Raw genomic sequence first — 25,451 nt, forward strand, 5'->3', positions numbered from 1 at the left:
TTTAAGCAACTTGGAGACATTGTGGGATACACGACTAATGACAAGTACAATCTACACACACACACACACACACACACACACACACACACACACACACACACACACACACACACACACACACACACCAAGAGGTCCCAAAGAGATGCCGGAGGTTGAGAGATAAGTCAAGGGGCATGACCCTGGCCATGGGTATACTTATTCAACTCCAACCTACTCTACCAGACCTGACCACTTCCTGACATGAGAGGCCTGTTTCCTCCCTGATACAGGCATGCAAACACACACACACACACACACACACACACACACGCCACCACAGTCCAGATTCTGCCCACTGTGTGCAGCGGGTAAGGAGCCATGGAATGCCTACACCTTGCACACCGCAACATAATACAGGTGTACACCTTCCCAACGCAAAACGTCCTGAAGCAGGACACCGCAGGGCCTTGAGCATGCGCGGGGCGAGACAGCCCGCATGTGGACGGGAGAGTACGGGGCGCCGGAGGCCCGCGTCAATCAGACGGCTGGCGTGAGCCAAGACTCCACGCGCGACCTCGACCTGCCGCCGTGGCTGCAGGCAGCGTTCCCAAGGGTTCCTGGGTGGGTCCCATTCAGCGCTTCTAAGGGGAGGCCAAAAGGCCACGGGGGCTCACTGTTCCTGGCCGACTGTAAAACAACCTCCGAGTGTCTCGCTTAAGAGATCAAGTCAGTAGAAAAAAAAATGGGGGGGGGTGTAAAGGGAGGGGGAGGGGGGGAAAAAAAGGGAGAACATGAGAGGGAAATGCCTAAAGGGGAAAACTGCCAGAGCGACATGGAAATGCCGCAACAATGCGAACTGAAAGGGCCGAGGGAACAGGGGGCACTTCTCACAACAGCCCCTCTCCTCCACTGTTCCACTCCACCCTGTGCGTACTGCCATTTCCTGCTCTCTCCCGTCCCCACGACCTGCTGCACTTGCACTTGGGACGTCTTAGACCGCAAACCCTCCCCTCTCCAAATCTTGTCCCTTTTGTACGCTTTATCCATCTCGGATATTTTGGCCGTATCCCCCCCCCCCCAATTCCTGCCATCTCCTCGGCCTCCCAGTGACAACTCCAGATTCCTCCAGTGTCTCCTTAGCAGAGCTAAACTCACTGCTCCAGGCACGGTGGCCTCCTCACCCAACATGTGCATACCTCCCGAGTGCCCTTTTATCCTTCTCCCTGTCTCTCTCCATCTGCCTGAACCCCCTGAACCCCCCTACTGGGTAGCAGCCAACCCAGGAGTCAAAACAGACCAAGAGGGCAAAAAGCTCCATCCTGCATTTATATCCGCTGGGTCATCCTCTGTCAGTAAACCCGTGCACCCCCCCGCAACCCCCCTGGCTGGGCCCGGTCCGCTGCCCTGTTCCACCCGCAGAGCATTCACATGAAGTAAGCCGACCTTGGCAGAAGTAAACGTGGCACTAAAGTCAATCGCCACTTCAACATACTAGAACTTCCTTTAACTTCCTTCCTGTGAGCACACCATACACATAGCGCATCTGTGTGTGCGCCATCATATACAGTGCACTGAAGAAAGCGAGCGTGCAGCATGTTTCCCCCAGAAGTACGGGAGCCAGAGGTCACCAGAGAAGAAAACAAACTAGCATGCGCCTCGAGATTAAAACAAACAAAAAGAAACACAGAAACAAAAACACCTACATAATAACAGCTCTCGTTTTAGTAAAGGTGACCTCCTCCTCTCTGTTGTTTGCTTAGTCTTGTCTTCCCTCGCTGTGGGAGAAGCTCAACCCCCCCGCTCCGCAATCTCCCCCCCTTCACAAAGCATGTCTGCATAACTTTGGCTGCCCCTCCCCTCCCCTGACCTCAGGCCTCCACCGGCTGCCCAGTGGGCCCCTGGGGGCCTGCTCCAGTCGCTACACTAGATGTGCGTCCAAGGCCGCGCGGCGTTTCCTCTGCTGTTGGCATTCCATTCTCTACAGCTCTCGGTGCAGCGGTGGCTATAAAAATAAATAAACACAACAATGCGTCCCCGTCCTCTCATGAGGAATACTGTTACTGGGAGGCCCAACGCGTGACAAGAGCTGAGCGGGCCCAGAACACGGCAAGAGGTTAACGCACGCACGTATGCACCAACACAGGACGGACAGCTACTCCACTTTGGAGCTAGAAATGTGTAGCCAAAGCTCAAAGAAAAGCAAACAGTTAGCAGAAGAGAGATTTAACATAATAGCAGTTTACTGCAAACTAGCAGTTAATCAATGAGTGCTCTGACAGAGGCCTCTGGGAGCAGGGCAGGCACAGGGGACCGTCAGTCAGGAGCGGACGCTCCAAGTGCCTGTTTGTTTTGGCAGGCAGAGTCCCGGGACCCTCTAGGGGAGAGGGGGACTCGACTAAGGCCAACTGGGAAACGGTGTCGTCCAAGGTGGAACTGAATGCTACACAGAGCACCGTTACAGACAATAAGGCAAGCATATCAAATAGGAAACCCTAAAAGTGCATTTGATCAGGGACAGGCAGCTGTGGACAAGGGGACAGCGAGCTGCAGTGAGGGTAGCGGGAGACAACCGGTGCAGACCCAGCATGCTCAACACAGGCAGCGCGCCAAAGAAGGTCAGAGTGGACGTGATCACTCACCAGGACAGTGTAGATGTGCAGACAGCGATACACAGGGGAGAAGTCCACCAAGTCCTGGGCTCCCGGCACCTACGGCACAGAGACTCGTTCAGACACACGGACGGACGGGCAGACTCTTAGCCAAATCCAGGAATCATTGAGCCACACAGTCACTTCCAGTTATCAGTTTTGTCTATTATACTTCTGTTTCATAGTTTTACATAATAAGGCCTTTATCTGAGGGAATGTTCTGTGGAGAGTTCACTGACTTGTTACTAAATTTGGCATCACTTCATAATTGAATGTAAAGTATAAAGGAGGAAAAATATTTAGGGAAGTCTCTCTCTCTCTGGCACACACACACACACACACACACACACACACACACACACACACACACACTTACTTTGACAGTTACATTACATTTATGGCATTTAGTAAACGCATTTATCCAAAGCGAAATTGCGGCCAACAATAATTTGAGCAATTGAGGGTTAAGGGCCTTGGCTCAAGAGCCCAGTAGTGGTGGTGCTTGAACCGGCAACCTTCTGATTACTAGACCAGCAGGCGCGCACACACGTACGCACACACGCACTCCTTTCCCAAAAATTCCACCAAATCAATAGCAGCAAAACAATAGCAGCTTTCATCTGGTGCCTCCACAGAGGGAACAGGGACAGCGAGAGCCTTCCTCCAGAGAGGGACATCGACTCTGAACAATGAGCCCAAGGCGGCAAGGAGAAAACAATCACATGCGGGCACCGGCGGTGGCGTGGGGCAGGGGCTGAGACCACACGGAACAGCAGCCTCCCAGGAGCGGAGGACAGGACGTGGTGGGTGGTGGTGGAGGAAGTGGTGGGTGGGGGGGTCTTGGTGTCAAGCAGCGGGCACCGAGCGGAGATTTTGGGCACAGGCAGAAAGGGAACTGGAGGCCGGCACGGGCCATGGGGCCCCTCTCCCACACTCACAATGCCACGGCGTGAGACGACGCCCCTGGCCTCGGTCCCTTACAGCACCACGAGATTCCCTGGGGCGCCGCGGCCGCTGATGCCATGGGGCGCACCGCGAACGTGGTGCAAGTGGCATTCGAGAACTGCAAACACTGGGCTCGAACCGCAGGCCAAAGACATGGGACTTTAACAGCAACGTGACACAAAAATGCCTGTGCCCACATGTCAGCCTGGTGTTGATGGTCTAGACATGTGTTGAGCATCTGATAAACAGTTTGTTTTTTGTTTTTTCGTTCCCCCCGTTCCACCACTCGCGATTGCATCAGTATTCCCTCAGCCTGCTACTATGAGAAAAGCTCAGGCTCATCCACTGTCTGCCTGTCGTTAGCAGCCACGGCTGGAGAGCACGTCTTGCATGCTCCACACGTCCCGCGGCCCCCCGCCCTCCCACCGCAACAGCAGTGGGCCAGTCCTAATGACAATAGACCACCGGAAACACAAGACACGCCATCGAGAAAGGGAGGGGCCGCGAGTGGGCTTGCAGCCAGAGAACACGGGTCAGGGAGGTGGATATTTTGTGCACTTTGTGCATGTGTGAGAAACCAGTTTGTCCAAGTCTTGAGCTGTAAGGCACAGTTACTCACATCATCTTCCTCATCCTCTACATCCAGTATTCCAGAATCCTGTTCTGAGAGTGGACTGCCACCCGATTGGTCTACTTCTGTGCCTGACCCCGCCTCCTTGCGCAATCTCCGCCCACTGCCTGCCCTCTGTTGGTGTGTGATGGCATTGTCCCGAGAGCTCTGCACCTGTGCCTGAAACGCAGACACACAGTAACATTTCTGGTCATAAGGATTGAACAGTTATATTAAATATAAAGTACTGAACGGGTCTTTTGTGCTTCACAGAATTTCCATTACCACCAGTTAGAATATGCAAATCCTCAAACCAGTTGTTCATTCATTGGCAGGAGTATGGGAAAAAAAATCACTCCCCTCTACAAAGAGCAGCAATTACTGACCTCTGAACACACTCAATGAGACAGACAAGTCAGGCCCAAGATTTCACTAATTGTCAACTTTTCCCAGGAAGGTTCCAAAGCAGTAGACGCATTGTGCTTATTCAAATGTCTTCTCTCTCACTCTCTCACACACACACACGCACAAATAAACAACAACAACAAAAAAAACCTCCTTTCTCCGTCTATATGTAAAAAAGGAAATGTGCTTAAGTATATAATGGAAAAAGTGCCAGAGCACTAGCTGTAGCTGGCGGTAGCTGTGGAAAGGGCAGATCTTATACTCTTAATGAGCGCCAGACATCAAAGGCCCACGTCAGCTGTTTTGTGTGTGAACTCCACTCGCTAATTACGACGTCCTCGAGGAGCAGGATGGGAGAGTGAAGCGGGCAGGCCTCTCAAGTCAGTCATCGACAGCGGACAAAGGGGAGGCCGGACCCCCTCACCCCTGCCCAGAGCCCCAGGGAGAAGGGGTGAGACTGGTCGTAATCCAGAAAGAAGGCGCGTAACTGCGCCCCGGATGCCCGACGAGTCAGGCCGTCGGGAGGAGGCGACGGTGGAGGAGCACGGTGGTCACGGCGGGGCGGAGAGGATTCCGACAGGTCGAGTGGCGACCGTGGTAAGGCGGACACGTGAGCAGCTCGGACACGATGGGAGGTGCACATTCGCCGAAGGTAAACCGAGTGTCTGGGGCTGCCACAGGAGGAGGAGGAGAACGGACGGACATACACAGACACGGACAGAGACATCTTAAGACACCACAGATGCATTTAAACGAGAAGCATGTGGAAGAACACAGGTTTAATCTCAGCACGCCGAAGAACAACACCACACCTGCCATTCACTTGTATAGGTCACAAGATCTGTAAACTAAATCAACACGGATTTAAAAGAATTAACCAAGTTTCCTTTCCCAAATATGAAATTGAAACAGGGAATTAGTATGCTACAAATCACCAAGAACAAAAAAATAATAATAATAATAAATGATAATAATAATAATAATAATAATAATTATTATTATTATTATTATTATTATTATCATCATCATCATCATCAGTAGTTACTGTTGGCCAGGGAGTGAGTGCATTTATTTGGATGCAAGTTTATGACTGGGTCAAATAGGCTACTCAACTAAAAACCATTATGTTATGATTACTTCATTTGCACACTGTGCTGAAAAGAACAGTAGTCCTATTACTGCAGACAAGGGACTGTGATGAGGGAGCATGACATCACTATAATGTCCTCACATGTGAGGTCTGCATGTGTGTGTGTGCGCACGTGTGCGCGCGCGTTCGGTAACTAGATACAGGTAATCAATCTCCTACTACAGTACTTCACAGAGAGCGCAATCTGTTTCCCATTAACGTATGCGCATTGCTCCGCAGTCGCCCGGCCCCGAGGAGATCCCAGGCTTGGCCACTGGACCCGCTCAAACGCAGCGAGCAAAACTCCAAAGACCACGGAAACCACACCAGCAGCCAAGAACGGGGGAAGAGACGAAAGGAGTAGGAAAGTGTGAGGGGGCAGAAGGAAAAAATCAAAAACAAGAGTGAAGAGGAAAGGATGATTAAAAAGGCAAGCAAGGAAGGAGGAGGAAATCGGGTAGAAAAATGAAAATAAAAAAAAAAAGAGATGAGATGAGAAGGAACAGGACACAGTGAAATGGCCAAAAAAAAAAAACAACACGCACAAAGGAGAAGCCCGTTCATGCAATTTCTACCGAACAGTCCTCAACACTAGTCCTTCTTCCTTCTAAACACACACACACACACACACACACACACACACACACACACACACACACACACAGGAGCATACAATGGAGCCATTATAGCAGCGCAGGATCCCCCAATATATTTATTTTCAGATCATTTGTTAGGGGAATTAAAACAATCACAGGAGCAGGGACTGGGCCTGATTTCCAATGGAATGGAAGCCAGGCTGTGTGCCTGGACCGCTGAGCTCCTCCACAAACAGCCTACTGTTATTAGCGGGCTGCACATCCTTCTGGAGCTGAGGACGGACGAACGGAAAGTAGATGTTGGGAGGAAAAGGGCTTGGCCAGCCCAGGGAAGGCCACCCTCCCTGGGGAAGAGACGCTGTCTCTGGGTGAGCCACCGCTCTGGTGCCAATACGGACCCGTCACTTGGTAAAAAAAATGACTGCTGTCGCTCCGCTCCGAGCGCTCTCCGGGACGCGTCCCCGCAATAACCCCAAGGTGAGGGAAGGGAGGGGTTCTCACTACATCCAACAAAGGGCTGATAACTTAAAAAACAACAACAACAAACAAACAAAAACAACGGAGAAGCTACAATTAGTTGCCTCAGGCCTTGACGTCATGTAAATAACCTGTAATTAACATTTAAAAAAATAAATAAATAAACCCACCTTAGGAACAGAAGTGTGATATATACAGAGTATTGTATTTGCAGCATAACCAGGAGGAATTTATTCAATCAGTATTTGAACTTGCTTTACCTGGGCCTCGGTTTACTTATGACGAACAATGCCAAATTGCTCTGTCATTTGCAAGGGTCGAGTTACAAGCAAAACGAGCACACACGACACACACGAGAAAACAAACTTTAGCAGAAGGAATGCGGCGCTGTGGACGGTCAAGGCTGGACAGGCGCTTCGTTAGGAAGTTAGTGAGGTTTAAATCTTGGTTAAGCCCACTGCCAACATTCCACCTCAGCAGGAGACAACGGAGCACAATGCAGCGAGACAGGCCCTGCGCTGCGCTCTGCTGCCACCTAGGAGAGAGGAACGGAACTGCACAATATAAAAGAATGACAACTTTCCACCAGACTGTCTAGAACACCAAGTACTGGTGCCTTAACTTTTTCTTTTTAAATCTTTTTTATATATATATATATATATATATATATATATATATATATATATATATATATATATATATATATATATATATAATATGTGTGTCGATCTGTGGAAAAAAATGCGAGCTCACATTGACTTTTGTGCACCAACAAATTGTGGGACAAAGATTTTCCCACATAACCATATCAGAACTACCATGGACAAGGGCTCAGAACAGAACGGTGTTACAGCGTGGGAGAACATCTAATGAGAACTTCCACGGCGAACCTCAACATGGTTCCTTCACGCCACCCATCAACGTGCTGACCAAGTTCATCTGCATGCGCTCCAAAACCAGCCGTCTGGGTCAACAAGGCGTAGCTGCAGTCGTGACCTAGATGCGGCTCTCACATCTCTACGGGCAGAGGAGCAGCTGAAGTCGGAGGCTCAGCGGCTCAGGGTGGAATCCGACTCAGCCGTGACCGCAGATGGAAGTCGGGGGAGCGCACTGGGTAGGGTGGAAATCAGCCAAGGTGGAGTTTTAAACAGAAGAGAATGCACAGGGTCAGGCAGCTGGGACCCGCATCAATGCTAAAATTCTAATGTGTGTGTGTGTGTGTGTGTGTGTGTTCAGGCTTACTATTGGAGAACGCAAGATTAAGTGTCTCACACACTGCCACTGTGGCAGGGACTCAAAGCAGCTAGAGGCGGCTAGCCAGACTCAGCCTCAGGTCACAGAAAGGTCAGCTCAGACACCCAAGAAAGTGTTTAATTAAAAGCACACTGGCCAGTGTACACAGCGAAAGTGTTTCATTATCTCTCTGGGTTCTGGCCCGTCCCAGCACAGAATATTACACACTGTGGCGGAACAATGGTTTACGTTAGCAAGCACAAGTGAAGTCAGCCTCGCAAAAGGTTCAAGCAGAGGGAAGAAATGCAGCTGGATGAAACTGGTCCTCGTCCCCGTCCTTCCCAAGCTCTCTGTCGCAATACCCCCCTCCCCCCGACTGCCCGTTAATGACCCCGCCATGCACGTCTTCCTTGTGTAGCACAGACGGAGGGGCCTGTGTGCAGGGCCTACATGCAAGCATGGAACAGTCACGCAGACCCAGACGCAGCAGGTCGTGCACAGGGACGGTGGGCTCACAGCTATAGAGAAGACACACCTAGATTGGAACAAACAGGCTCGGCAAGAGTCCAACTCCACCAGTTCTAAAACAATACTTTTAAAACCGTGGCACTGCCTGAAGCATATAACAATAATAATAATAATTATTGTTATTATTATTATAAAAACAGGTCAATAACATTAAAGAATGGGTGTTTTTAACAGTGTTTAAATGGTACTATCTACTAGCATGTGCTAGGCATCTGCTGCCATCAGAGCAAGTGTGATGTTAACTAGCGATGGTTATGTGACATGCAATAATGCTTCTGTTGCCTGTAAGCATCCGTTTCGGAGCACCAGAGGGGAAATATTTCAATCGACAGCTCAGGCATTTAAAAGGAGCGCTAAAAAAAAAAAAAAGAAATTTACGTGATTTTCCACTTATGCAGAGGCAGTCGATCAGCCAAGACATGTTTGGAGTCCAGATTTCGCTTCGTTAGTTTCGAACAATAGCTGCTAACCGCTAACATTGTTCGAATAACAAACACTGGAAGTCAACAGCAAGCCAGTGAGCCTCAGCACATGCATGTGCCTCCCACAAACCTCTCAGCCCACTCTCCTCACATCCCAGCCCTAATGAGGGTCTCTCAGACTAGTCAGCGTGCATCAGGACGCAGGCCGACTCGCTGTGAAGTGTAAAAGTGAATAAAAACATCGCGACCGCTACAGGCAGTGACCTGGATGTGGTTTGGGCAGGTTGAGAGATGTCTGTGGACATGTAACTTGTTTACCAAGGCCATTATTGTTGCCGTTAAACTTCCAGTGTTTAGCAATGTTAGGACCTTTTGTTCTAAACTTAAGAAGGAAATGTTGGACTCCAAACATGCCTTGGCAGACTTACTGCTTCTGGGGTAAGTGGAAAATCATGTACGTTTGATTTTTCTTTCTTTTTTTTTAACCTCTTCCTTAAAAGCGGCACTGACACGTGCACTGGGATTCAGTCCGGTAGATATGGATCAAACAGGGGCAGGTGCCGGATTAGCAAGATTTCGGTACCTTGTCCTTGACACAGCTCTGTGCCGAACCCGCCGACATCCGCGCAGATATGAGAGCCACGCGTGCTTGAGCCCACCTCTGTGAGCGCAACGGCACGCATGCAGAAAAGTCGAGGTAAGCGCTGCTTACCACCACGGGCGTCTGCCGTGCCACCACTGTTTACTGGGAGCAGCCAGAGTGCCTTAAATGAGGAGCACTGGTAGTGATTAGAGACGGGGGGGGGGGGGGTAGTGAAGGGAGGCCAAGAACACAGACACAATGCCTGAAAAGGAGAGAGAGAGAGAGAGAGAGAGAGAGAGGGGGGGGGGGGGCAAGGAGCGAAAAAAAGACAGAGAAACAGACAGATCCATTTCCCAGAGGCTAAGGGACGACTCGATGTCTATTCTGCATTTGAAATTCCTCCATGTTCCTCATCTTGGATTAATAACCACTAAAACAAAACAGGACGACTTCTGCATTCCACTGAAAAATCCACTCAATTTCTCTCATATGTGTTCCCTTGGTCTTTTCCTTAACTCTATCCACTTTGTCCTTGAAGTAGGGTCCTTGTTCACACACTCACCGTCTTCCACCCACACCCACACACACACACAACCCTAAAGACAGCTGCAACTGTCCTCCGGCATGAGTGGATGCAACCCAAAACAATCTTTAACTCATAACAGGCTGGCAGTTCTCCGTCGCCAAGGGGCTAGAACAGATCGAGAAAGATAAGGAGTGCAAAAGAAAAGATTAAAAATAAACAAAATAATTCACATACACCAAAACAGTAGCTGAGCCCATGCCCTTATCCACGTGACCTGAACAGGGGTCGGCCCTTCAGGGTCTTCAGGGCTGTTGGCCCAGCACTGTGCCGAGAAGCAGCTGCTAAGCAGGTAGCCCCGTTTAACAGAACCAGAACCCTCGCAACTTTCCTGTGCAAGCTGATCTGGGCACGGGGCCGTACTAAGAGGGGTTCTTTTTTTTTTTTAATTAAGATAAGGTTTGACACTGTAACCTACTGAAAGCTTCCCAAGAAACTGGAGTTCACTGGGGCAGTGTGTGCACCACGGCTGCTGTTGGCGACTGGGTTCAGCATGCGCCTGCAGCAGGAGGGAGCTGGGCTCCATTAAGGGAGCAAGGCCTCACATCGCTTTTCTTGAGATGATTACATGGAGTCACAGGTTTGGGATTTCCTCCCTTCTAATGGATTTTGCTGACTGTCAGTTCCATTTACTGAAGCAAACCGAAAAATCTCTCGAATCCTGCTAGCCAAAAGAAGCTTGGAAACAGTCTACTCTGTGCATTTCCCCCTCTCTCTCCCTCCCTCACACACACCTGTTTTATGGCGGTCTCTCCAATCTTGTCCGAGTGTTTGCGTATGCTCTCCAAGAAGTCTTTGAGGTCGGACATGGACACATCCCTGATGTGGGCGCGGAGGACTGGGATGTTCTCCGCCATGATGGCACAGAAACGATACTCCCCAGCCCTCGGCAGGCAGCTCTGCTCCAGCTGTTCCAGTGTGCACAGAGCTGGGTAGTATCTGCACGCGCACGCGCACGCACACACACACACACACACACACACACACACACACACACACACACACACACACACACACACACACACACACACACACACGAGTGGGATCATTTGCAGACATGATTTATGCAATTTTAAATTAATAAAGTGTCCAGTGTTACTGTGACTTGACCAACACTGGCTCACTCGGCACACTCTTGCTCTAGGCCAGGAACCTTTCAGCTGTGCAGTTCACTGAAGGACCACGTCAAGTGCTCCGACAAAAACACAGTACGGAATGCGGAGCTTGCGCTTTTCCAACATAACGGAGTTCTGACAAATGACGCGAGAGAACAGTGGTGCCAGCGGGGGTGAAATCAGCCCTGCGTGCCAGCGCAGCGTGGGACGCAACACTGCGCGCCGCATTCCCGGCCGACCCCGCCGCCTCCTCGCGACTAATGGCAAAACCGAGCAGGACGGAAGGGGGGCCCCGCGAAAATAAAGGCGGTAGAAGAGGCGGCAAGATTCACAGCCCACTTGTCTTTGGGTCAGGCGGAGGATGAGACGGGCACGAGGACACAGGAGCCCGGCTTCAGCTGGCCGGAGCACGCAAGCGTCCACGGGGAGGGCGCTCGCAGACAGACGCTGGATGGGCGTGAACATGTGCCAGTTCTCCAGTTCAGCCTGCCTCAATCAGCCGGTTTATCGTCACAGGATTGCCGGGGCTCTGATTGGTTTCTTACCGCTGGTTGCTGCTCGTCTGTTCAAGCCATCATCCTCCCCACCCCCTCTCCCTCCTCCACCACCACGTGTGGCTCAGCGACGGCTTTGGCCGCTCGCGCTGATGGTGTGACTGATCCGCGAGCCAAGCCGAAGGCCGTGGAGCAGATCGTCCGAGAGCGGGGTCATGCACTCGGTCGTCTATCAGCAGCAGTCCACATGGCCATTAATATTAATGTCTAAAGTATCACCAGTATTCTTGAGCATGTTGAGACATTTGAAAATGAAACACGTGAAAGAAAAACGATCTAGAAAACACATTTAAATTAAAAAAAAGAAAATTCCCAAAACTAATGATTAGAAGTCACTTTATATATAGCCTAACCTCTGCCACCCCCTAGTGCTCATCAGATAAACTACAGACATACCAGCAATCAGCTGAAAGGAAGCCAATCAGAATGAAATGGACTTACTCCCAGCCATGAAATCTTACCTTTTAGCTCTCATCTGTTCCTGCAGTCTGCTGTACATCTCCAACACTGAAAAAGAAAATGAAGGGAGACAGTCAGGGGTGAAGGTATGAGTCTGGTAAGGGCCAACGCTGAAACATCAGGGCCCAACCTGGCAGGCAGTGAGTCAGTTTGTCGATGGTTGTGGCGATGTTCCTCTGCTGCAGACGGCACTGTGTCAGCTCGTCCATTGTCGCCAGGAGCTACAAGAACAAAACACAAGCGACAGTTTTAGCTTTCGTGTCCTTTCGAAGATCATCGCCGTACCCTCCGCCCTGGGCCCACGCGCAAAAACACAAAGGGATGAGCTCCGAAGAGGTGTTTTGAGTCAATGTGGTGCCATACCTCCTTGCCGTCGTTCCGCAGCTTCCGATTGGTCTCGATCACCTGACCCTGCACACACACACCAGCATGCACCGTCAGCTTTTGAAATCCTCCATCTCTCGTTTTCTTGCAACACACCCTCCGAGCAACCATCAAATGAGCCGGATTGCCACTCCGCCGCGTCCGGCTGCTCCTCCGGATCGCTTCCCCCCCCCCCCGTGCTTTGCTTACCTTGAGTTTCTGGGCCTCCCCACGGACTTTGAGCAGTTCCGTGATGGAATCCACGAAGCCCTGGAAGTGGTGGTTGCACATCTTCTCGATCTCGCGGTCGTGGTTGCGAATCCGCCCCTCCAGCTTCTCCATGAAGAGCCCATGCTCTTGCCCATCGTAGACTGATCTACGGGAGGCAAACAAAGCAAAACTCATCACTGATTTGAAAATGCAGCACTCCAACTGCACATTAGTAGTGTTATAGTTACTTAGCACATAATATATGTAGACAATGCAGCTTATTAGCTAGAATATTCAAATCTTCATTATGTCGACATGGAAACAAATGCAGACACTACTGCTATTACAAAAGCTTACCACCAGGTGGTAGGCCTGCTTGGGAAATGTCTGTGCACGTAGTTTAAAAGCCATGAAGCAATCTTACTTAGCTTAAGGCAAAAGGCTCAGTTGCAACCTTGTATGGGGTAATTTAACTTGGGTTCAGCAAGTTGAAAGTGAGACACAGGAAGAAAAAATAAATAAATCCATTCAGAATATGCATGTGTGGCATAGCCGGTTTCAGTTCCTGTACTGCACACACTAATGCAGAATAAACCAGCACCAAGAGGGGACAGAGACAGAAGAGGATCAGAGGGCAAAGGGTTCAGAGTACTCTTTGTGGAGGGGTATCACACACACCATTTCACTGCGACACTAGTGAGCTCACTGGGAACGCGGTACACATTATAACATGAAAGGATGTCAGTAAAACTGATTCCAAAAGGCAAACAGAACCACGCAGTATTTCTCCTGAGCACACCCTTCCTCTACATAAGGAAAAGCCCCTAGCCAAGTAGCAGCACTGTCTTGACACAACTCAGTTTCCTAAACACACACACACACACAGACACACACAGACACACCCCTCAATAAATCCTGCGTTGGCTCAAACACCAAGAATACAGCTTTCACAGAACTCACCTTCTATACTTTTCCTGCTCTTCAGCTTTAACTAACCTTTAAATTATGACCACACAGCACTGCCAAAGCTTCTGATCAGGAGTAGAAGGCAGACACAGTACACAGATCAGTTCTACGGGAAGCAGCATGTGCCCGTGTGCAATAGGTTTGTCCCTTTGCTTTCAACTGGAGCAATTCATCCTACAAACCACTCGTGGAAGTGAGAAAAAGCTTCCAGAACTATGCCACTCCGGGGCTCTGCCAATGTAGGAGGGCTGGAGAGAATTCTTTAAACCTGACCGCAAGGAGCACCTACGGGCCTCTATAAGGAATAGTCCACCATGCCCGGCAACTCTGAGGAAGTTGGGAAGCACTCTAGAAAGGCTTCAAATTTCTCCTTGGCTACCGAGTCGAGTTCACTACTGGCTGCAGACCCAAAAGGTTTCTTCCCAGCTGCACCCACTGGCTGTTTAACCAAACAAACAGTCATCTCTGCCAGGGACCCATGTTACTCACTACGCCCTGCAACAGTCCCAGGTTCAGCGTAATACCGGGCGTCGAGATAAAGTGGACAATGCCCAGATGATGGCGTGGGAAGCTGGCCAAAGCTGGGGCGCCGATGAGACGCTCATTTCCCTTCATGCTTTGAAAGCGCTACAGCCACCGGGCCTGCCGCAGCGCCCAGCCAGCTCGGACTTCGCAACAGTGCTCGGTCATCCGAGGCGACACAAACCTCCTCCGACTAACCCGAAGGGAACGGCAACAAGTCGGACACGAAAGCACAACTTAAGTCAGACAGAAATCTTCTGCCTAATTTGTCCATTTTCCCTTGCACAGAAAAATAACCACTATTGCAATGGAGCTTTAATTGAGGAGTGGCAGAGCCTGAGTACATTTTTAAGAGTCTAACTCACTCCATCAAGTGCTTCATTTTCCAAATATGACGACTCCACCGTGAAGCAAAACAAGAGACATATTGGTTCCACTTTTTTCTACCAATACAAAAATGTGTTTATAAGACTTATAAAGGCACAAGAAATCCTGGATCACAGCTTTAAATGGTAGACAGTTATGGAAAACGAGAAACTGTAGGCTTAACCGTTAATTGAAGATGTTGAACGTGCCACAGTAGGTTGGACCTGAAAAAAAAACACCACAGGCCAACGAGGCAGAAGGAACAAGGGAGCCTGCCTGGTGGGCTGAGGTAGAGGACAACCATTGGGGGGCATGTCTGATACGTTAGGCCTTCTTTTGGTCCTTGACCTGGTTTGAAAAGATCACAGCAGTCGAGAAAAAGATGAGAGGATGTTTGTGAGGAGAGAGCAACAGCAAAATACCCCCTGAGGAAAGCTTAGCTGGATGAGCCAGATAACTGATTCGCTAGGTAACATGCTGAAAATGAACACACACCGTAGTATTATAAATTATATAAATAACAGACATGGCAGTCTGCACAAAATGCAGGTTTTGGCTGTTCCATAATACTGAACTGTATATTTCCTGGGTATTCTCCTCACAATGAAATTACATTAATTACATTAACAGAACGTGATGGTTATTCAGTCTTACCTTCAGTTTACTGACTTAAGTTAACATACATGTTGCTAGACACCTTTTATTAATGTCTTTAAACATAACACAAAATTAGAAAATGTCAACATAGATTTATTGTTTATAAAGTATTAATAGGACAGTGAACTATAGGATATAAATTTGACGTTCCAATACATAAAGAACGGGTCTACCTCTGTGCAAAGAGGCAAAAAGGACAGGAAATTTCACTTTCCTTACTGGCCTAAGAAATTCAGATGGTTCTTACTGAATTTAGGGCATGAATTTAGATCCAAAAGATGTTGGATGATTGCAGTGGTACGACAGCAAAGTGCTAGCAGCACCTACGGCTGGAGGAGCAACACTGGAACTGTAGATACCATGGGGGCAACTTCCTTTTGGCCATCCTGTTTGTAAGGCAAAACGTGTGTGTCTGTAACCTGTTACACAACATTCCTACTTGGCCCTACTTCCTACAGCATCATCGCCTATAGCACTGTGTGCAGATTTCCTTTAGGGTCGCTGTATGGAAATCTAGCAGTGGCTCGGAAAAAAAGAAAGAATAGAATGGGATGGGATGTAAATAGCACAGAGGGCCTAAATTTAGCAGGCATTCATGTGAAACTGGACAAACCCAGCAAGCCAGTGGCTAGTACAGGGTCCTGATGGCAGGGTGCTTTTTGTAGCCAGGAATGCAGCCATCCCCCCCGCTTTTGAGGGAGAGTGGTCGCTGTATTTGTTGACCAAGCTTTGACCAGAACTCCTGCAGAACTCACATTTGCACTGTATGTAAATCATCTTAAATTAAATAAACCTCAATCTAAATCTCTGTAGGTCTTAAGATCAAACAGATTAGACCTTCTCTGGAAAGGCCAGTCTCCAACTTATCCTTTAATATCCTCCCCTGTTAAGATAATACCCTGCTAGCAAAAATGTATACTCTGCTAGCTATCAGAACCTGCTACACACACACACACACACACACACACACACACAGGTTTGCTGTGAGCGCTTATTTGAAAGACAGACTACTTGCTTAAAAATGTCCTGCTGACAAATAATGCATACCATCACAATCAACCAGACATCACACTAAGTACTTAATTTCTGTAAAATAATAAAGACAAATTAACAATAGCTCATCACTCTTCACACCCGTACGGCACAGTAGAGGACCTAAAAGTTAAAACTACCTTAATTCAAAGCACCACACTGCCAGGCAAGGCTGAATGCTGCGGCCTTTGCTCCCTCGCTAGTCACCTCCAGCACATCCTGGGCACAACATCCAGGTTTAGGTCCAGGACTAACTACAGTTTGGATGACCACACCACTGGTAAACAGAAAGGATCCAAACAATACCAAATTGTTTGAACACTCAGGGTGACCTAATGAAAACAAGGTTATTGTGGCCAATTTTAAATTCAGTGTTAAGAGGTTTTACTACTAATTTGGCTGTGGTAGGCTCATCATGCCGGTTCTTGAAGCAAATGTGTTTTCTATTTTATGTGGGTTAATTTTATCTGTCAACAGACCAGTGTTTAACTAGTATTTTGAGGAATCACTAAGGCACATCCATCAGTGAGGTTGGATAAGAATCGCCCGTGAGGACAGAGTGGAGGAGAGTGCCAGGATGCTGCTTAACTTATGAGAAATGGTACCAGCCAGAGTTCAAACCGTCTTCCAGTAGGCCAACAGCAGCGGGGGGGGGGGGGGGGTGTCACAGACTTGGAGGAGGGTGACTGGAGCACACAAGGCAGAGAAAGAACACAATGAAGACAGAGATTTGAGAATCTAAAGAATGGCTCTCTGGGACAAGAAAATTCCAAAAAAAAGATAATGGGCATTCAAAGTGGTGTGTGTGTGTGTGTGAGAGAGAGTAAAACTCCTTGGGATTAGAACCTTTTTTGCCCACTTAGTGGACAAACTAAACAAGCTTCTTCCAGTGAAGGCAACTTTGCAACGATCGCTGCAAAGCCAGCTGGAGCTCCTTATAAAAACTTGGCATGACAACAGGGAGAAAACCAGTGCTGTGTTCGGAGGATAAATACCCTGCCATAACAACATCCAGCCCCAAGAGAGTTTAAACAACAATTAAAAACAAAAAAACTCCCAGCCTATAAACTGTGTGTCCCTTGCACCTTGCTCCTCCTATGATGAAACTCTAAGACCAGAACAAAAGCCACAGCTGGGCTCAGCGAAGTTGTTCAGTCTATCAGGGTCTTGATCTGTTAAACCACTACGACCACTGATGAGAGAAAATGAACCAAAAAAATTTTTTTTAAAAATCACGAAAACATGCACCAACCCTGTCTGGAGGGCCAAGCAGAAACCAGCCTCAGCGTTGTAGCAGGGGCACCAGCACATAGTGGGTGAGAGTTGTGGCTGCAGGCCAGACTGCATTCTTGTGGTGACCCGGTGCTCCTACGGGCTGCCCCACAAACGGAGCAGAGGGTGTGCACACATCCACCCCCACCCCCAGCATATTGCCCAACATCAGCCACCATAGTGTAGCTTCAGCTCGCGGGCTGTTCCAGAGGACGCCTTGCACCTCCCACTCAGAAATCAGCTCCCGGCGCTTTCTCCGCTGGGACACGCACTAGCATGTTTCGCGGATTCAAAAGACGTCATGGGGCCCGCCTTACGATCACCCGATGGAAACAATTTTTCCACCTCAACAGAACCTTGATGACTGTCTTCCTTCCGACCCCCGTCTCAGTTCCTCGTCCTCGGTCGAGGCCCTGGCAGCGGAGTGCGATCTGCGAGGGGCTTCCTGCATCAGAGCTTGTATTGTTTGCAGGTACATCATGGCCAGCGGCGGCGGGCTGGGCGCCGTCCCGTGCAGTGAGGAGGGGAGACTGCAGTCATGGCTCACCCTCTGTGATGACCCTGACAGACTTCACGTGGCACTGCGGAGGCCTTGCACGAGCGTGTCAATGACGCAGGTTTGCTGTACGTGCAAAGGGAAAACGAAACGGCACTTGGGAATAATGGAAGTGTTGCTTCATAAGGTCTCTCTACCCACAATTCACATTCGCTTCCTCCCTTAGGTTGAAGATGGTTCCCTTCTAAGAACCCTGCCAAAGGCTTTGAAATGTCTGTTCCAAATTCCCTAAGAGAGTGGGAGTGGTAGTTTTCCCTATCCGAAGCAGATAACACTGCTAACATTTGCATATTAGCATGTTTTTATTTCAGTGTTCCAACTTAGGTTGATTCTTCACAGCAGGCACTAAACACACATGCGCAACACCAAATATGGGTCGGGATGTGCAGGAAACATAATTCATTCCGGAATTCTTCGGAGAATCGACTGGCTTATTGCAGCCCATTTCAAGGCCAAAAATGCAATAATGTGCAAAGAAAGGATCAGGCATCTTTACCAAAAGCACAATGCGTGGCATGAAGCAGATCCACGCATCACTGCTTGCCAAAGGCTTGGTGTCACTGGGGCTGAGTCACCGCCCCGCGACCCAGTACCCAACCACTCCTGCTGTTACACGAGAGCCGGGTCTGAGTGCGCCGCTTCGTCTAGTCTGCTGCAGGGTCAGCTCTGCATGCCTGAATACCAAAATACAGACTCCCTTCATTAGAGAAGTGGCAAAAGTCACACTGCAGAAAGGCAATCCGTGCCAGCTGTTTTTGTGTGTGTGTGTGTGTGTGTGCGCGTGTGTGTGTGTGTGTGAGAGAGAGGAGGTGATGATTCCGGTAAGCATATCTGGCACAGTGGACCTTAATGCTTTGGCAGAGATAACAGACCTGACCCTCTCCACCCCAATTACCTATAAATGTTTCTAGACATTGGGCGTAGTGACATGTGCACAAAACATATCTACATACAGTTTATGAGCAAGAGTGGGAGGTGACTGCAGCGCATGCACATCCAAATTTGGGATGGAAATCCAAGATCTTAAAGATTCAATATATTGCAAACACCCCCTCCCCTCACATGCCCACCCTGACAAAGTGGGGGAGCTGCCCTTCTCCAGAATATGCTGTCCATATCCGGCCCATGCAGACCCAAGGTCTCACAGAAGCTTCTAGAGCTTCTAACTGGTATAATTCTTTGCTCCAAGGGAGTGTCCTGGTGACTCAAGCCCTATTAATGAATCATGTTTACTCACTGAAGTATGGATCCGAACGAAGAATTCACAGAGAGCCATTCACTAATCTGACCAAAACCAAACACTGCCATTTTATCTGGAAACAAAGAAAACCAAACCCAACAGCAACATGAATGAGTAATGTGGAACATACAAAAACATCTGTGTGTGTGTGCATTTAGGTAAAATACTGAGCTGCAGGAATGCCACCACATGCTAAGATACGCATGCGCACACACCAAGACTTTCACATTTGCTAATGCAAAACAGAAGTCACTTGCCCATTGCACATCAAAATAAATTCAGGTGTTTACGTTTTATTACAGCTTGTAAATAGGCTGAAGACCCTCGTGTTTTGGTCTGTAAGTGCACAAACGCCCATCTCTGGACTATCCTCTCCTATGCCAGAATAAAAATAGTCCTGGACACAAGTGTGTGAGAGGCTACAAGGAGTGGGAAGATGAGACAGGGCAGACTGGCAGGACTGAGTCACTACCAGCAGCCACAGAGCACGAACCAGTCTAACGCCCAGCTCAGCCTCTCCAACACACACACACACACACACACACACACACACACACACACACACACACACACACACACTCGCTAACTGCATAACTGTATTAGGGTACAAGTGAAAGAGAATATGTAAACATACTTGCACAGGCGACCCAGCTGGACAAAGTGTTTGTTATGGCAGTGGAGAAAACAATGCATGAGACATTACATACCATGCAGAAACAACGCTGGACTTCTTAGAAAAAAAACAATCCAAAACAGCATCAAACAAAGACAAGCACCAGCAACTCCAGGAGCACTGGACATGGTGAGCGTAAGCAAACAGGCGACAGTGGGCTGCCTGATGCAGAGCCCTGCTGCAGACACATGACTGTGACCAACAGGTCAAGCGTGGAGCTGCCAAGCTGAGCTTTCCGAGGGGGCAGCTCCTCACGCAGCCTCCTTCGCAAGGCACCGTGCAGCGAGCCGGTTCGTCTCAGCAGCCGTCGACAGCCGTGGCCTACCATGTGTTGGTGACTGATACAGGCGAACCCAGCTGTCACAGCTCAAAGTTAGAGGAGTCTTTTGGACTGCAACGGAACCCCCCCCCCACAGTCCAACAGCAACCCTCAGTTAAAGAAAAAAACAGAAGAGAAAAGAAAGACAGTCAGTATAAGAAAAATAAGAGTGTGGAGCTCTCCATGAGACACAATAAAGATTTGAGTTACACTGGATATGCTTGTTTGTTCATGACTGAGCAATGCTAGTGCCATCAGACTCCAAAAGAACCCCATTCCATTAATTTAGACCAAGACAGATCCGAGGATCAGATCCCGCATGAATCTCGTTAGAACATGAACATCAGAAACCGTCACCCAGAGAAGTCTGATGACATGACAATGATTCAGCATTTCATTGATGTAGTATGCAAATAAAAGATACATGTGTTTCACCACCATGCAAGGGATCAGCATCGAGTCCCCTGGCTATCACCCCACTGCATATGAGTGACTAAATATGAATGCAAGACCTTTATCAGGAGTCACCATACACCCACTGAGGCAGGACATACAACAACCCTTCACAACAGCACCATGAACTAAAATTAGTGACCGCTTGTCACTGCTGCATGAACGTTTCATTGGACCACAGCTTGAATGAGTCACACATCGATGAACCATCAAATGGCAGGCCAACAAAGATGGCATGACTGGGTGAAAACACTCATACAAGCTTTTTTGTTGTTGTTTTTTTTAAAGGCTACATGATTAATGTCTTGTATGTCCCCATGTATTTTTAAACAAGGTGTGGTGTGCCTGTTAGCAAGCAAAGTGCAATATGAAAGTGCACTGAGATTAAAAAGCATGGACAGTGCACTTAGTTGTGCAGTGAACGCAAAAACGAAAATGCTGATAAAGCCATCTGTTATAAGCCATGACTTTGAAGAGCCACATGTCCAGTGTCCTGTTTTAATGAGTAACGTGCACGTTTTAAAAGATAACACAAAGTGGTCGTCCTCCAAAAGTGCAGTTTTTGTTTCCCTTAAGATACAACATCAAAGAGTAAAGTTTCAAAGCTTGCCAGACAAGTAAGACCGGTGCAGGGTCAGTCACTTAGTTTAACCGTGTTAAACGTTTCAAATGCATCGTCCTGAGGCAATCCGCCACATTTTACCCATATTAAATAAATGTGAAAGACTGCACATTACTGGCGCATCCCAAAACATTCAGCTAGTCGACTAGCTTCCAGGCTAGCCAGTTAACAAGAGATGGCAAGTTGGCCAAGAAACCCGTTTTGCTGAAATTCTGTTCCGAGAGTCGTACTCGTTAAATATATATTATATATATATTTGTGTGTGTGTGTGTGTGTGTTACTAGCTAAATCTACAACTGTTTGAGGGGAAACCTAAAGATGACTATGTCAATCTCACTGAGGATTTGGGAGCGGCTAACGACCCAACGGATGTGATCTGAATACTGAGGACGGTCTGCGGCTCCGTGTGAGCAGGCTAGCTGGGTGACAAGTTCAGGAGAGATTGGGGTTGTTTTTTTGGAAGTCTCCAAGTTACAGCGAGAAGACGACAACGTTTTTCAAGCGCTTCTCTCCCAACTCGGTCGCCTCTTCCCACCCCGCCCGTCCGACAAATTACCTGAGCGTCGGCCCGAGGCAGTTGGTGTCGGTGCTTTCCACCTCGCGCAGGATCCGCTGGTGCTCCGCCGCGGTGTCCGCGCTCTGCGCCATCTTCACGCCCCGCGAGCGCCGCTCGTCTGCGCCGCTTCAACGGAGCAGGAGCTAGGGGAGGAAACTTCCGGCACTAGTTAGTGTGTTTGGTTTTTGGTATTAACTCTGGGGGGAAAAAAATTAAAAAGAAAATGAAGAAAGTGTTGTTAGATTTAGGTAAAGTTTTCGTTTGTCTTATGTGATTGGTGGGGGTTTTTTTGGGGGGTTTTTTGGTTTTGTTTTTTTTGTCCGCCACTGGAACACTTTATTGTTAACATTTTAATGCTTCAGTTAGTCTATGTGCGTTGTGCATGTTTCATGTCAAATTACGTTTTTCTTTTTAGTACTCACAGAGTAGATCGCGGCGAACTGCAGTTTAAAAAATTAAAAAGCAGGATAGTCAACCATGCTTAAAAATACTTAATTTAAGTGATACAGTCGAAGGTAACGACATCTGGTGGAGGACTGTAGTAGTTCGCATTTTCACTAATTAAATCATTGAATGTAATTGTAAATCTACTTGGCTCAATTATAACTGTTCTCTGATCTCTTCCAATATATATGTTAATGTGCATGAGTTTTTTTTTTTGTTTTTTTTTTCTTGATCGAAACCTCTAGAACAATGCTGTTTCTGCATGATTTTTAGATTAATTATTTGATGGGATCACAGTAGGCTATCATATAAACAATATTCTATTATGTCCTGTTGTTTCAGAATACTTCACAATAACAGCAAACAAGACACATGAGCACAGTGAGGGTAAAACATCATCTGCTACTTGGTAATACTTCAATGACAGGAAAATGTCTCTTTAAAATGTAAAGCCTTTTGAGTCTTAGACCCATGAAGGCATAAGTTTGTTTTTAACACCATTGCTTGTACACAGGCTAGCTATGAGCACCTCAGGACCTCGAAGATTTTTCCCTACATATCTACAAATATGCAACTGAACGTTCATGTTAGCCTTCATACAGACCTACAGGGTATCCGATTGAACAAGTCAAATATCAATGAACTGTCAATTGCGGGCCAACATAGGGCAAGACAGAGAAAATACTTGCACTAGACTTGACTGCTTCTAAGAAACAGTTTTTTATGGCTATGATTAATGTGTTGTAGGTCACAGAAATCTCTTTATGTACATTTTAACAAGGTGTGGTGTGCCTGTTAGCCAAGAAAGCAAAGTGGAAGAAGTGGGTGTAGATTACCCGCACAGATGGCACTGATTAAAAAGTATGGACAGTGCACTTAGTGTACTGAACATGGTGGCGGATGTTGTGCAATGAATCTAAAGAAGAAAATGATTGAAAAACTCATTGTGTTAATGCAGATAAAGCCATATAACTCAAACCAAAGAAAGTGATTTTAACATTGTCTTTTGTAAGAGCCATAAAATCCAAACAGACTAATGCTTTTATCCATTATGTGCATTGTGCAAAGTGCAAAGCAAAGCTTGAGGCATCTTAGACACATGAAGGCAGATGTTTTTAATATCACTGGTTGTAAACAGGCTAGCTATCAGTACCACAAAGATTTTTCCATAAGTATATACAATTATGCAACTGAATGTTAATGTTCTGATAATATTCCCTACACTCCCTACATTGGGAAAAGGCTTCCAGAACAATCAACAGCAACATAACTGAATCTCACCTGACCTCAGAGAATTAGTGGCTACAGACTTAGCCACACTTCTATTGTCATACAATTGCCACAGTTTACTTCCATGTTAAACAAAGTAGCCTAAACGCATACAATTTTTGTCTCTCAAAACAGTGGGACAGTTAACTGTAATATAAGCTTAAAGTTGGGTTTTGTGTTAATATTCCCATTAGCTTACCATACAAACATTAGCAATGCCATATTTGTTAAAATGATTTGTTGGTTCTTTAATAGTTTTGTTTGTTTTTTAATCAGATACTATGCAAAAATGTTGCACAGAAAGAGAGTAAACCAGGTTAAAATTGGTATAAATCAATTAAAAATATGGTATTACCATAATTAAAACCAGTATGAAACCATACGTTGATTTGGTGTAGGCTTCAGCAGAGGTGCCGCTTGCCACCAGCCAAGGCAGGCACCTGCTTGGGGCCCCAGGCCAGTGGGGGGCTCCCAAGAGCTGACAAACCTTAAACTACAGCAGTGGCAATGTGTAAAGTTTGCAAAGACAATATGAGACCAGAATTTCCTAAAGGGGCCCCTGTGAGTTTTTGCCTAGGGCCCCAACAGACTAGAATCGCCACTGGGCTTCAGTATGTATTTTCAGCTGAAAAGAAATTGGCAAATAAGTAAACAGGCCAAGTAAAATTATTACATAATATAATTATTTAAAGTGAAATATTTCAGTAAATAAAAGTTGTCTAACTTTATTCAAAGCTATTTATTCTAAAGTATTTTTAGAGTTTATGGAAGAATTGAATGATGGAAAATTAATGAAGTGAAAAATCTTGCATTCAATGTTCAAAAGTTAGTAAAAAGTAAGAGTGCGATAAGACATAAAAGCTATACCCATAAGGGTAAATAAAAAATAGAGTATGAGTCTTGAAGATATTCAGTAGTTTGGTTAAAGTATGAACCTTGATTATGGTTACAGCCCTAGTTGTAAATAACAAAATCAAAACTTTTATTCAGGCCAAGTGTCTCAGTAAATCTTTAAAAAGCTTGTCTATGGGCAAAATAGATAATGTAGCTTAAAGCTTTTTAAAAGTTTTTTTCTTTCCTCTGAACACTTCAAAGCTTATATTTATTTATTCAGTGATAAGATATATGAAAGTTACATCCATGTACCAAACTAGGCACTTACCTTTAAATTATGCATCCAAATTAGCACTTACTCATAACATAAAACAATATATAGACACAAATACGTGGTCTTAGGCAATAATAGGCTATATATCTGCAACCCATTGATTTTTGGCCAGTCATAAATCTGTAATAATAAATATTTTCTTTATGCAAACACAAAGACAAGCTTATAGTTAACTGTAACCTTATCTCATTAATGTTATAGGTTGCCAGTTGCCTAAGAACAAGGTATCGTTATTTGGATCTTGGTTTAGCTGATGACAGCAAACCTTTGGTAATTGAAATATAAACAAGAAAATTATCCTTTGCTCGTGTAATTTGGTCTTAGTGGTAGTATGCTCTGGGTAGCTGCAAAGGAACGACCAGAAGTAGCTGAAAGGTCAGTGTGGATGAGGAGAGTGCGAGCTAGTTGGGGTAATACCACATAAAGATGAAGTGGCCGAGGCTCTACAGTGTGCGATGTAGAGGACTGGGCAGGTGAATGGACTGTCATGTCTAGAA

The 25,451-nt window shown here is 47.1% G+C and overlaps 1 protein-coding gene across 7 annotated transcripts in view; it reads right to left on the reverse strand.

The window, feature by feature from the left end:
• The window catches only part of exoc6b (exocyst complex component 6B), a 61,041-nt gene extending 38,794 nt beyond the window's left edge, over positions 1 to 22,247 (reverse strand). For 3 of the 7 annotated variants that reach the window (XM_035536681.1, XM_035536676.1, XM_035536675.1), the window contains exons 1-8: positions 22,074 to 22,245; positions 12,840 to 13,005; positions 12,630 to 12,677; positions 12,397 to 12,487; positions 12,269 to 12,314; positions 10,873 to 11,077; positions 4,192 to 4,362; positions 2,619 to 2,687 (exon numbers count right to left, since the gene is read on the reverse strand). In XM_035536681.1, the coding sequence (XP_035392574.1) occupies positions 2,619 to 2,687; positions 4,192 to 4,362; positions 10,873 to 11,077; positions 12,269 to 12,314; positions 12,397 to 12,487; positions 12,630 to 12,677; positions 12,840 to 13,005; positions 22,074 to 22,165 (888 nt within the window). In that variant the 5' untranslated portion in view covers positions 22,166 to 22,245. Of the gene's footprint in view, positions 1 to 2,618; positions 2,688 to 4,191; positions 4,363 to 10,872; positions 11,078 to 12,268; positions 12,315 to 12,396; positions 12,488 to 12,629; positions 12,678 to 12,839; positions 13,006 to 20,448; positions 20,553 to 22,073 lie in introns of all 7 variants that reach the window. The other 4 variants (XM_035536678.1, XM_035536677.1, XM_035536680.1 and 1 more) reach the window with 3 other exon arrangements.
• Between the last annotated feature and the right edge of the window lie 3,204 nt (positions 22,248 to 25,451).

The sequence above is a fragment of the Electrophorus electricus genome, chromosome 19, assembly GCF_013358815.1.
Source record: "Electrophorus electricus isolate fEleEle1 chromosome 19, fEleEle1.pri, whole genome shotgun sequence".
NCBI lineage: Eukaryota > Metazoa > Chordata > Actinopteri > Gymnotiformes > Gymnotidae > Electrophorus > Electrophorus electricus.